This window comes from Leptonotus elevatus, chromosome 5 (assembly GCF_054856555.1).
Source record: "Leptonotus elevatus isolate MCC_2025b chromosome 5, RoL_Lele_1.0, whole genome shotgun sequence".
Lineage (NCBI taxonomy): Eukaryota > Metazoa > Chordata > Actinopteri > Syngnathiformes > Syngnathidae > Leptonotus > Leptonotus elevatus.
This window is the reverse complement of record NC_141243.1, coordinates 15580725-15594804: the sequence shown is the minus strand read 5'-3', so window position 1 is coordinate 15594804 and position 14080 is coordinate 15580725. Positions and strand designations below refer to the sequence as shown.

Below are 14080 nucleotides of genomic sequence, written 5' to 3'. Positions count from 1 at the left end.
AGGGGTCTGCAACCTGTGGCTCTGGAGCCACATGTGGCTCCCTGTAGATCTCTTAAAAAAATAATAATAATAATAAACGAGTAGAAGTCTATATATATATATTACATATTTTGATTTTTTTAGATAACATATTTTTTAAATACATGAATGATTTATATAAAAAAATGAATATTAAAATTAAAATTTAAATGTAAAAAAAATTGTCAGAGTTCAAGTTTTTGAGTTGTCAGAAGAACAGAAATGAAAGGTAGATTAAAATAATTAAAAACTAAAAGTGTCCAAAAAGTGACTATAAAATGTCTAAAAAGGAAAAGCAGAAAATAACCATAAAATGTTCATGAAATTGCCAAAAATGGCAGAAGTGAAAATGTGAAGTGTAGCTATTAAAAGTCAAAAAAAACAAAAGAAGAAATTCTGGAAAAATACCGTAAAATGTCAGTTTTTTTTTAAATATTACTATTTAATATAATATTTAAAAAGTAGGCTAACTAGAAAATGTCCCAAAACAGAAAATGAAATCCTGAAAATTACCATAAAATTCAATGAAAGTCCACAAAATTGCCCCCAAAAATAAAGTCAGAAAATTGATTTAAAGAAAGACTGGAAAGAAAATGTACAAAAAGTAACAATAAAATGTCCATAAAATTGCCTAAAATTTCCATAAAATTGCCCAAAATGTCAGAAAATTGATAGCAAAATAAAGAGAGAAGAAAATGTAAAAAACAAAAAATAAAAAATAAAAAAGATAGCCATAAAATGTCCAAAAAAAGGAAAGAACGAGGTTAAAAAGAAAGCACCATAAAATGTCCATAAAATTGCCTAAATTGAGGGAAAGGCAGAAAAGTTTCGAAATGTATGAAAAATTTAATGTATGACAACAACAAAAATCCAAAAATGGAAGACAAACGATAGAAGAAAATGAATCTCAAAGTATTGGATACTGCATATTTTTCTGTTATGGTGCAGCTCTAATTAGCTCTTGGGCCCTCAGCACATTAGACTAACACAAACATACTGTTTTGCTCATCACAATATTCAAATGTTTTGCGGCTCCAGACAGGACTGAGTTTGCCCACCCCTGGGTCACTAACACTAACACACGATTTCCTTCATCACAATCTTGAAAACGATTTTTGGTTATTTATTAGTTTTTTCACAGTAAAGGTTGCTGACCTCTGACATAAACGAATGAACCTCATTTTTATGTGGATAATATTTACATTTTTCATTCTTGAACCAAAGTCCACAAATGTCACCATCAAAGCCTTACTGGGCAAAAACAAATTTATTGTCATGTGACATGGAAGTTCACAAGGCTTCTTTAGGAAAACGATGAGATAACTAGCGCCACTGACCTGCATTACGCATCATGCAACAAAACAATACATTTTAACGTTCTTCTGTAATTTACTGTATAATATGTAAACATGTTACTTTTACACAGAACTGAGTCAAAGATTGATTTGGTTCAAATCTTTGCCTCGTCATCCGAGACCATCTTCATCTGACTGTGAGGTTTTAAAGATCTCGATCCAAAATAGTGGAAGTTTAAAAAGGCTCTAACTGCTGGCTCAAATCAATAAATATGCTCTCATGTACAAATTACAGCGATTATACAGGCTCCCCTTTATCCGAAAAGGACAACTGATGGATTTTAATGGTGGGGAGTTTTCCGACCGGAGGGGGCTGGGTACAGTTCAGTTCCTGTGAGGGACTCCCACCACTGGGGACGCAGCAGCAAGTCCACTGGAAGCTTTTACTGCAAAGGTTGGCCACTTTTCTTCTTTTCTCCGCTGGTCCGGTTCCCCCAGTGGGACAGTCAGAAAAAACGTTCCACTCCCGGCTGTCCCGAGAGGACGGCGTCCTGGACAGATCAACGGGAGATGAGGGGCTGAGGTGACAGGATGCCCCCCTGCCAGCAAGGTTCAAAGTCAGAGGCTGGTTGTGAACGTGCATTTGACTCTGGACCACAGCCAGGTGATGGTGATGATGATGATGTGGATGATGATGCTGTCTCGGACTGGCTCTCAGACAGTGAGCTCCCAGTAAACTCTGGAAGGCCTTTTTAAACTCCTGGTTGGAGCATGGGTAGATGATGGGGTTGATGCAGCTGTTGAAGTAGCCCAGCCAGAAGGTGATCTTGAAGACCGTGTCCGGTGGTCTGTAAGCAGGGAATATGGAGCCTGTAGGGAGGCACGAAAAGTCACAGTATCACCAAACAGACAAATTTAGGGTCAGACTTCACTTTTCAAAATGGCCGTGCAACACCTGCGCCATAACTTAGACCTGGTTACACCTGGTCGAAAGTCTAGTCTATGTCACCAAATGGTCAGCTGCGCCATGAGGGGCGTATAACAGGATATTTCAACATGGTCATCAAGGGGATCAAACCCACGACCTCGGGGTTACTAGACAACCGCTCTGCCGCTGAGCCACGCCATCATTGTTTTTGAAGCAATTTTAGATCACGTGAAATGTATACTTTAGTTGGTAGTGCCCCAAAGCAGAGGCAGCGTCCCTAACTTCAAGTCCAATTCTTTCCACTTTCTCTATGTCTAGATGTTGTTTCAAAATAAATGTTAATACAATGTCAATGAATGTCACCACCTAGGACATTACGGTAATTGTAGTTATTTTCCGTAAAAAAAAAAAACATTAGTCAATTTAGAAAAAAAATATCGATTTTCTAAAATGGCATTTTATAGGTTATTCCTTTAAATAACAGACAAATATTTGTGAAATTAAGATTCATTTGTGAACATTGAATCCATCTTTCTTTTACAGAAACGTGCTATTCGTGTTGTTTGCGGTTGTGGATACAGAGATCCACACTAATCCATTATTTATACAACTAAAAACTTTAAAATATAATGAATTGATGGAGTTTAACCGCCTTAAAATATTGTATAAAGCCCATCGTGAAATTTTACCAGTTAATAAACAAAATTTATAAAAAATAAAAAAAAAGGGAACTTGAGTACAAATTAAGAGGAACAGACATTTTTTCCAAACCTAAATATAGAACAAAACAAAAAGAAATATGTGTTTCAACTCAAGGTGTCTGTCTGTGGTACAATCTGGATTGTAAAACAAAATCTTCTCAGTCTATTTGTATTTTTAAAAAATGTATGAAAGCACAATTACTGCAAAAATATATATAGCACAAGGGCACGCGTCTTGACCGCTCGCTATCATTCATTTTGTGTTGTTGTTTTTTAAAGTTTTGTTTTTAGTTGAACAGGGGCAGACAAAACAAGTATAACTTCTTTCTGTCCCCTTTCATTTCTTTTACTATACTTTGAATTTGAATATTGCTTTATATTGTCTTTTTTTATTTTACAAATATATAAAATAAATGATTGATTGATTAAAAAACTTATTTTATTGCATTTTTTCTAAAAGAACAAAAATAATGTGTTTTCACAGTTACAGTGATTTCAAGTTATTTTACATTAAGCATATACGATCACAATCTATTTTTGAAAATGAAATGATATTTTTAAAATATAGAACAAATCGGATTCTTATTGTTATTATTTTTCTTATTATTATTTGTATTATTAATACCATTTTTGTTTTTTGTTTTTGTTTTTTTAGAGTGTACTTTAGCTGATTGGGTGAAAGGCAGATGTACTGATAGACCACAGATGTACTGATGCATAGTACGCACTAGTGTTCAAATATCTATAGTTAAATGTTATGGAAATGTTAAGACAAGACATGATGCATAGTGTATAGTAGAGTCACAATGTTATTTTTATTTTTTTTAATGGTTTTATGCATTCTCCACTAGGGAATTTTGGCCATAAAAAATAAAGCTGAGAGTGCAAGGCTGCCGTGTGTTATGGGATTTTTCCGTCTGTTTGTCTGTCAACTATGTATCCAGGAGGACATTAGGGAGAAGCAGCCGTATGAGAGGCTTTATTGGACGAGCCGCTGCAGATGTCAAACACTGGCATTGAAAAATGAGATTGCGATCCAGAGATAGATGGAAAGACGGGGTGAAGAGTGCTTGGGAGCAAATCATTTTGTGCCTCACACTACAGTTCCATCATTTTATCCCCAGCTGGGCTAAACAAAACAAAAAAAAAAAAAAAAAAAAAAAAAGGAGCTCTGTTATTGCCTGTACCCTTGGTTGTTTCATTTTGGGCTTGAGAAGCATCACTGCCTTGTCAAAATGCGGGCAACCAGTTGTCAAGACTTTAGTGTCACTCGTGCAACGTAATGTCTCAGATAATGTCCTCGTAAAACTAAAAACTACAAGGAGATGACTTGTCATGGGTACATCTTAATTCTTCTTCTTTTTTTCCCACCCTTGATGATCCTTAGCTCCTCCCTTTTGGAGATGCTATCGAGGAATTGTGATCACTCGAGGAGTGAGGAAGAAAAAAAAAAAAGTTCTCCCAGACTATGGATGGAGGTTTATTGCACTTGTGGGTGATGGTATTGTGATGTGGGGGCGTGTGAAGCTCCTGAGCAATAAAGTTTCTCATTCCTCTTCTCGTTCAAACCATCCCTTCAGAAATATCTGCTGGGAGAGGATTCTCACAGCCATATGTGCATTTATTTCATTTTTAAACTTATACCTGGATGATTATAGCAGTTATTTCGCAACCTTTATTTGCCAGTGCACACATCTTACATTTGAAAAGTATCACAGCACACCACCAAAAATGTCATAAAAGGTATAAAGGTCATTTTCATATAATCTGATAGACCATTTGTAAAAAAATAAATACAAATAAAATAAATAAATATATATATATATATATTTTTTTAAACAAATCTTCTTGTACCTTCTGAAATAGTGGAAAAGCATATAATTGTTCTGCCTGTCAATGTATGTCGCTCACAAAATTCTTGGAATAAATGAGTTTGAAAAATTCCTGTAGCACACCTGATTTCCTCAGTCATATACCAGTAGTTATTGGAAATCACTGGAAGATCATACAATATTAGTTCCCACACAAAATGAAAGAATAAGAAATGATTGTTGTAAAAATAGAAGGAGGTCATCTTATCTGGAAACTACAATGCGGTTGTGAACTTTTTTGTTGTTTGTTTTGCGGTGAATGACTTGGCAATGACTCAGCCACCAAGCACTGCACCAAGGGAGATCATCAGGTGTGCTGTAGGAAATGATCCAATTTGACTTAATTGGTCAGAATTCAATCCCTGCGTAAATCAGCAGTGTGTCCAACTACAACAGGCCCAGATTTCACCCTAAGTAAATTGATATCGGATAATCAACATTTCCATTTTTTGGGTGATATTTTTGTAATGTATGGGCCTTGGCTCAATATAGGTTTGGAAACTCTCAGCATAACCAGTTGCTCCTCTAATTACGGTCCGACAACAACAAAGGTTGAAGGTCACTTTTAATTGGCTATTGTTCTGTTTCTTATCGCAATTAGCAAGTGTGTGGCTCAGAAGGACTCAGTGTTGACCAATTAACATATACAATGTTTTTTTATTGTAAATATTGAACAGAATTGACATTTACAATGGTTGTTACGACTGTCTTTTGGATAACAGTCAGAATAATCTTTTAGAGACGCGAAATGATTCTGTTCCCCACTATAGGAATGGCTTGTTTCCTTTTTGGGGGTGACAGGTTCTTTCCCTCCTGTCATTAGATTGGTCACACCTGTGTCTCATCATCAGACCTGACCCTCAAGTGTCAGCCAATCAGTGACGTGTCTCCCACCTGTGATTAGTCTGAGTGGATTCAGCTGCGTCCTAGTTCCCGCACACTTCTACCGGTTCTCTTTTTGTTGACTTGTCGTGATAATTGTCTCGGTTTGCCTGACATCTGTTTACGGGCTGTATTCTTTGTCGGCATGCTGAGTTTAGAATGGACTAGAATTAGTACACAAGGTGATGTGACGTCACTGTTACATTGTTTGAGTGTTACTGATTCACACTCCTATAACCCTCCAAAAGCCATAATGTGAAACGGACACATTAAAAACAGCATCACATGTGGTGGTCTATACTGTAAGTGTTTTTAAAAGTAATAGCAGCTCCCTGCATCTTCTTCTTGTCCCTGAGAGAGATTACCAAGGCAACCCATAAATCAACAGGATATCTACAGTAGTTATTTTGTCGAGCTATCACATTAGGTATGCCCACCCTATAAGGTCAATTACAAGCACTGCAATATATGTACTGTGATTAAATGGTCCACAAGGGTCAGAGGCCGCAGGTGTGACACTTTAATCGTCACTATTGTTTACAGAAAAGGGTACACATGAAGCTGACAGCTATTTCAAACGTCTATCGAGTCAATTTATGATGCATCTACCAGGTCTGGTCAAAGCGTTGTAGGCTGAAAGGATATTCGGGTTGTATTCTGCGTGTAAATTTGATTGTCCGACAGAGGAGACATTTTTGATTGAAGACATTCAACTTTTTGGTCTGCTAGTGCTAAGATTGTTGCCATCCATCCATTTTCTGGTTATATGAAATAAATTAATGTAGAATTTTTCTTTCTAAAAGTAGTGGACTGACTTTTGGTCCTCTGCTCAAATCACCCCCCCCCCCACACACACACTTTTATTTAAAACATAAATTTTTAATTTTTAATTTTTAATTTTTAATTTTTAATTTTTAATTTTTAATTTTTAATTTTTAAATTTAAATTTTAATTAAAAAAATTAATTTAAATTTAAATTTAAATTTAAATTTTATAATTTTATAATTTTATAATTTTTATTTATTTAAATATTAAATATTATTTTTTATTTTTTTTAGATTTTTAGATTTAAAAGTGTTTAAATTTTTACATTTTAAAATTTTTAATGTTAAATTTTTATTTATTATTTTTTGTAGTGTTAAAAAAAACGTTTTATTTATTTTTATTATATATATTTTGTTTTAATGTTTTTTATTTATTAATTGTTTTATTTAGGAAGTTGCATTGACTAACAAATCATAAGTAGGACATTGATTGTTATTTGCATATTTAAATTCACTTCACTATGCGGTATATAGGAAACTACATAGTACAACTAAATGTTATGTAGCTAAACGTTGCTTGAAATTCCATTTTAGATAGGCGATGAAGGGAAATTCCAGTGTTTAAATTTAGCCAGTGAATTTGATTGTGATTGGCTTGTTGGTCTGTCACAACGTGCGCTGTGACTGACTAGTAACTAGTATAGTCTGCTTTTTGCCTGAAGTCAACTGAACTGATCCAGCATTGGATCTTGTTAGATGATTAGCCTATGTTATGGCTTACATACTGTACAACAATATTTTGACCACTGAGGAGACACAAAAAGAGCTGAAATATTAGAATATCACTCATGCATACTCACTGATGGGGAGGACCAGGAAGAAAGGCAGCCAGCAGAGTACAAAGCAGCCCACGACAATTCCCAATGTCTTGGCCGCCTTCTTCTCCCGAGAGAACTTTAGCAATCGCAGGGCAAAATGCGTGCGACTGCGAAGTGCCTCGTCGTCACTTGCCGTTGTGTTGCCTCGATGGATCCTGAGTATAACAAATTCTGAATCCGACTTCTCGGTTTTGTGACCCTCCCTCAGGCCCTGGCTCTCTCTGTGCGCCACCACGTACACCCTGCAGTACATGACCAAGATGATGGCCAGGGGGAGGTAGAAGGAGCCCACAGCGGAGAAGATAGCGTAGGCCGGCTCTTCTGTGATCTTGCAGATGGATTCATCATCCGGCGCCGGCTCTTTCCAGCCAAACAGAGGGCCGACGGATATGATGACTGACAGCACCCACAGCAGCAGGACAGCCAGCAAGGCCCTGCGCTTTGTCATTATAGCTGGATGACGCAGCGGGTAACTGACCCCAATGTAGCGATCCACAGATATCACACACAGGCTCATTATTGAAGCTGTGCAGCAGAGTACATCAACAGCTGCCCAAACATTACAAAAGACTCGTCCAAACACCCACCGGTCCAGGATCTCAAATATGGCAGAGAAGGGTAGCACCGTAGAGCTCAGGAGCAGGTCTGCCACTGCGAGATTAACGATGAAATAATGGGTCACTGTTCGTAGGTGTCGATGGCAAACTACCGACAGGATAACTAGGATATTCCCAACGACTCCAAACACGATGAAGACGCCGAGGACCAAGCCCAGCGTAACAGCCTTGACCACGCTGAGTTCTGGAGTCAACACCTGGCTGCAGTTGGAACAGTTTTGAGTCAGAGGAGCTGGTGTCATTTTGTGCAGCACAGGCACCACCCATCTATCTGTGCCAGCACCACGACGGTGCCAGACTTGAGTTTGTTTGTATGCGGCCTTTTTGCTCGTTTTAGCTTTCACCGCAGGTGGAGGGGAACATTAGCACGTGTCATAAATGTAAGTAGTCAGCCTTGACAAAACACAGTTTGAAAGATGGTGCTGCTGAATGAACCATTATGGCCGCTACGTGCTAGGATGCTACTCGGCATGAGCATTGAAAACGAGAATTCTGTGACAAATGGTGTCAGAAGTGGGTTGGCCCAGTTGGAGGGACCCTTGGGATAGGTGACGGGGGCATTATGGCACCTGTAACTGACATGGCGACTTCTTGCAACGCTGTTTTTATTGTGAGCTAGGTAGCTAGCTTGCCAGAGAGTTGTACAGTTTCAGTCCAATAAAACTGGGTTCAAATCCAGTTCCTCTTACTATTCCTCAAAGTTTGTGATTGGTGCCAGAAGAAAAATTATCAGCTGTAACTCCGGTCTTAAATCCGGGTTGAGAGTATTACTCTCCAAAGACAAAATACAAGTCCATGACACAATTGTAGGTTGGTGCCGTCACGTTCCAGATTCCTGCTCTTGATTGCTGGAGTAATTGCAGTGCACGTGGAACAGTTGCAGCATCCAGAACCTTTGAAAGAAAGTAGGAAATTAAAACTGACATTCATCAGAAAACAAAAGCAGCTGTCCTTGTTTTGTCTGTTTGTTTGTTTTTCTTTCCTCGCTGTCTTTCTGTGTGTCAGATCCTTCATGGCTATGTGGGAAAGATGATGTTTAAAGCTCAGCCTGGCAGATCAATTTGACAACAGCTTCATTATGTTCATATCGACAAAACACAATCCAAGGTTGCAGATTACAGAAACTGTTGTGAAAGAGACAGTGTGTAGGGTTTAGTGCTATTTAGTGGTCAAATAATATAATTCAACGAACTAAGGTGGCTCAGAGAGACCACACTTCTTAAGCCTACCACCAATTACTACTATTATTATTTGGGGTGAGCGAATGAGCAGCCCGACGAGCAAGAGTGGCTAGCAAGAACTCGTTGGAGCGGCTATCAAGAGCAGCTAGCAAGAACTATAGCTTTAGCACCTGTTAGAGTAGACAATATTAAGTATTGTACTCTTTGCGTGTTCAATTAACTGAATGGTGAGATTCTGTTGAAGGAGTTCCTTTGCAAAGGTTTTAATTACCAGAAGCTTCTGGTCCACATTGACAAATTCATCCAAGCGATGTCTCTGTTCTGATGTGGCTCCCTCTCTCCAGCTCACATCGTTATTTATTCACAAAAAGGGTTCAGAAAAAGGTCAGCCCACAACACACCTGGTTACAACTGAATACAAGAGAATCCGTTCCCATGGGTATAAATCAGATTAAAAGAATACAATAATAATAAGCCTGACTCCCTTGGTGACATAGCAAAATCCCCGGAAACCTCCCTTTTAGATTACAGAATGAATAGACAGACCCGTTGCTCTTTCTCATGAAAGTAACACAGATAACAATATAGGTCTATTCATACAGCCATACTGAGTTAACATAATTATACCTACATCTACACAGTTATAACTAATAACAAAATGGTTAAAATATAAAGTAAAACAGTAAAAATGTATACAAAGTTATCACACCCAACAAGAGCAGCTATCGGGAGAAGCTAGTGTAGGGAGAGCATGGCGGCGTTTGGCCGACCTCATGTGTCCATAAGCTTATGTAAAAATAAATCCTGATTTCACCGATCTCATTGTCTGAGTTTGATAATCAACATTATGAACACGGGAAAACAAAGAACGATTTTCCAACACTAGTAAAAGCTAGTGAGAGCAAAGCAGACTCAGTGACGTCCACCTGCAGGCCCCAGCTGTGGAAGGTAAGCGGCAGTCAACACATTGGGTCACAAAACGAGCCGCAAGCTCCACCAAATGCTAGCTGTGTTCGTGAAGTTCTTCTCTTTGGGGTATCCGTAGCAGAAAGATGGCGACGTAACAAGTCTCCTATAAGGCACAGCAAACCTACAGTATGTAATATAATTAGTGATTACTGGAACTACGATTACACAGGGAGTCCTCGAGTTACGTTGTACGCGACCTGCGTCGTTTCGCCCGTGCCTCGTCCGTAGCACCTTCATTTTAAAGTTATTTAAAGTTGTGTTGTTGTTGTTACCTCCAGCAACGGACGTCCATCGAGCAGGCCGGCTCGCTATCAGGCGCGTCACATTTCCGTGTTTAAGTTTGAATTAGCTCCGCTCTGCCGCCCGCCAGCAATGAATGTCCGTGCGGAAACACAAAATATTGGTTCAGGCACAAATTATCTTAAAAATAGTATTTTGATGTAAATATCGACTTTAACGGTGAAATTCGATTTAAGTCGAAATTGGACGACTCTGTATATAAGACATGTAGAACGATGTGATAGAACATATTTTTTGGGTTATTTTTATAAATTTATAGTGGGTTTTTAAAATGAATAAATTATTAGTTTACCACTAGATGGCACTAAATCCTACACGCTGTCACTTTAAAATGATAACCAGTTTATTTTCTTCCCTCCTAAAACTCACCACAACAGAACAAATCTGGAAAAAGGATGACATTGTTTCTCAAGAGATTTGGCTCAGGCCCACATGAACCAACGCTGTGGCTTATGTGCAGTCAAATCCATTGAAATTGTTAAACTCAGACAATGTGTAGTTGGTGAGAGGTGAAAGCATCATGTAGTCGCCTCGTGTCTCTCTCTCTCTCTCTCTCTCTCTCTCTCTCTCTCTCTCTCTCTCTCTCTCTCTCTCTCTCTCTCTCTCTCTCTCTCTCTCTCTCTCTCTCTCTCTCTCTTCTCCTCGCCGCACTATTAAGCCGCTGACATTTTGCCGCAAATCTCTGCTCAATACTGCACAGAAGGCTCTTTGGAGTGTTTGATGGACTCCACGTCGCTGATAAGTTCTGCTGTGTGCTCGCCTCATTGAAGGTGTGGCATAGCTTGCATCCAGAGGCCATTGGGAAGCAGCGGCTTTCACCCACGCTGCTCAAAAGATACATGTGTCTGCTGAGCGAGAGTGTATTGCCTTCGAGGAGATTACAAGAGTAATATGTAAATGTTTGTCCTTCAAAAGATAGCGCCATCGTTTTGAACTGTGTGCATATTAAACAAACTACACTGGCACTAGCTGGAATAAAATAGTTTGGTCCGTATTTATGCATTTACCGAACTGAAGGATATCATTTCGACATAACAGTCCATCCATGGCAACCATGATTGCTTTGCTTGTGTTGGAGTGCTCCGATTTATTAAAGCGAGCCCATTTCTAGTGTGTTAAGATTTAAGATGAGCCTCTTTCATCCAGTTTGATCTTTCTGGTAAGAGTGGATGGAAGTTCATAATATTGAGCCATGATGAAAAACCTGTTGATTTCACCAGCACTAGTATGTGCTTGAAGATGAGACAAGTAATATACTCTTAATATATATATATTTTTTAGCTAACCATACTCCACAGCATATGTGATGTCAAATTCAAAGGCCTCCCCTTTTATAAGATCACAATATGGCGGGAAGAGAATTAGTCAACTTGGCAGACACATTAGCACATAGCTGCTAATGAGCAGGGACCGGAATTCACAATAATATAAAGGACATTTTGAGACATATGGTCACTCCATGGCTGCAGTTATTTATAAGTGGAAGCGTAAACATCCACTCTGACTCAGTTGTCGTCTCCTCCTCCTCCTCACGCAGGGTAAGCGGCGGCCACTGTGAGTTGCCTAACAGACACTTGCTTTTGAGTCCTTAAGAATGACAGCGCAAGGGACTCAGGGCCATCATTAGACCTTGCCGGGCACTGAGCCATAAAGTACATTTTTAGGATTAAAAATCATTTTAAATTAAAATCACTGCATGTCTCTTCATTAATGCAAATGTGAGGATGCTTTTAAGAGAGCAAAACAACAGAATATGTGCACCATAGTTGAACTAGATTATATACACATTAGAAAAACTAAAAGGTATAGCCCTGCACATTTGAATAACATGAATAATCCTGTATTTACAAAGAAAATAATGCTCAGTTTGGACACATCACATTTGACCCTCTTATTTGGCTGACTATTGTAATCACAATATTAGCAAAGTGACAAAGTAAACAAATATTAAAAATATTATAATGTAACACCAAGATACCACATTCACAAGGAATAAACAGTAACAATATAAACAGTGCTACCCGTAGTATTAAAAATTTGCATAATATTTTGACAAATTATTATTATTATTATCATTATTTTTACAGCTCCTCAACTGAATTGTATCAGATTGTGCAGCGATCATTGTGGCCAGAGTGTGGTCATCCATAAGAGGATGTGGTACTAATCCAATGGTTTGATATTGCAGGTGTACCTAATGTTGTGGTCAATGCATTCCACCATCCTGTGAATCTATTAAGAGCCCCCCCCCCCCCCCCCCCCGCTAGACAGGAGATATTGTGATAAATTAATGCAGATATTGAGTGTATACAATATATTGCCGTTGTAGTAGGTTGTGCTGTTTTAGAAGCAGTTTATTCTTTCTTAATTAATGTCCAATTTAATACAGTACTTACAAATGCCTTTTACGGCAGCCTGTGAACGCAGCAATTTAGGGATTATTCAATTATGCGAAAAGAGGCAACGCTCATCCACCCTTCTTTTAAAAAAAAGATAATTAAACTAGACTCACCCATGTCTTCTTGCTGGGGTGTTAACATCTCTTGCGAAGTCTTGTGCACATCTGCGCCCACGGAGTCTCCCCGCGCGCTTAAAGCCGGGGCTCAAGTGCGCCCACCGAGCAGAAAGCTTCACTAGTGCTGAGACACCTTCACGGACTCCCCGACACGACGATGAGTACTTAATGACTCCCTCCTCTCACTCAGTCGATTTGATCAGTGGCCCCCATCACCACCCACACCCATCCGAGCCAACCATTCATATCCTTGCATTGTGCGCCCCCCGCCCTTAGCCATCCCCGTATGATTCCACACTCCATGTACGTCATCCCAACCAATTACTCTGCCCCCCCCCCCCCAAGTGAATTCCCATTGAGAAATATTCCATCAGCGTTCAGCCTCTCACCTTCACAGAACTTCAATGAAAATGTTAACTACTTTGAAGACTTTTACAAGCCTCATATTGCTCTCCATTGACTGAACGTGTGACAGTTCCTTATTGCGTGCACTTACGCTCAACGTGTCTCTTCACAAGTCTGTGTCCAAGCATTCATTCAAATGATCATATCGACAGAATAATATATAGTTTAACCTTGTTCACATTCGCCTGGTATGCATAATTAAAACAATCCAGCCAATGGTTTCTGCAATTGCCTGCAGGTGCAACAGGTAATTGCAATTCATCCGCATGGTGCTAATTCATGAAGGACATTATATTTGTTCTTGCGCACAGAGACCCCCAACCAGCACCCCACTCCCCCCCCCCTCTCTCTCCCTCGCTCTCCCTCTCTCTCTATCTCCAGTCGAGGTATGATGAGATTAAGCTAAAACAATCACACGCTCTGTTAATTGAATTGGGTGGGTAATTTCTTGTATCAGGAGACATTTATTGAGAGATGAAAGAAAATTGGTCTTTTTTGTGGTTAAAAATAGATATAAACATTTCATTTTACTTCAACAAAAAACAAATGACACTAAAATGACATATTTAAAGGGATGGTGTGTAAACTTTGGTGCCATCTAGTGGTGAACTAATAGAATGTAACAACCTACACAGTGAATATAGAGTAAATGTGACTGAGTAAAATTTACTCTATTTAGACTAATTTTCAGAGTAGGCTAATATTTACACTTGGAAGAGAGTAAAATAACGAATTGGGGGGGAATAAAAGTCACTC

The 14080-nt window shown here is 38.8% G+C and overlaps 1 protein-coding gene across 1 annotated transcript; it reads right to left on the bottom strand.

Moving 5' to 3' along the window:
• Nucleotides 1-1350: 1350 nt before the first annotated feature.
• On the bottom strand, nt 1351-13058 carry adra1aa (adrenoceptor alpha 1Aa). The gene is made up of 3 exons (XM_086076392.1): nt 12917-13058; nt 7320-8847; nt 1351-2183 (listed from the first exon to the last, which is right to left on the bottom strand). Exons 2-3 carry the CDS (start codon nt 8194-8196, stop codon nt 1612-1614), a joined length of 1449 nt encoding a protein of 482 aa, XP_085932518.1. The 5' UTR covers nt 8197-8847; nt 12917-13058; the 3' UTR covers nt 1351-1611.
• Between the last annotated feature and the right edge of the window lie 1022 nt (nt 13059-14080).

Excerpts from the sequence above, each read along its gene's own strand:
- adra1aa (XM_086076392.1), bottom strand. The coding sequence starts at position 8,196 with ATGACACCAGCTCCTCTGACTCAAAACTGTTCCAACTGCAGCCAGGTG. Across the intron at positions 2,184-7,319 it reads CTTCCTGGTCCTCCCCATCA|GCTCCATATTCCCTGCTTAC; the intron begins GTGAGTATGCAT and ends GCCTCCCTACAG.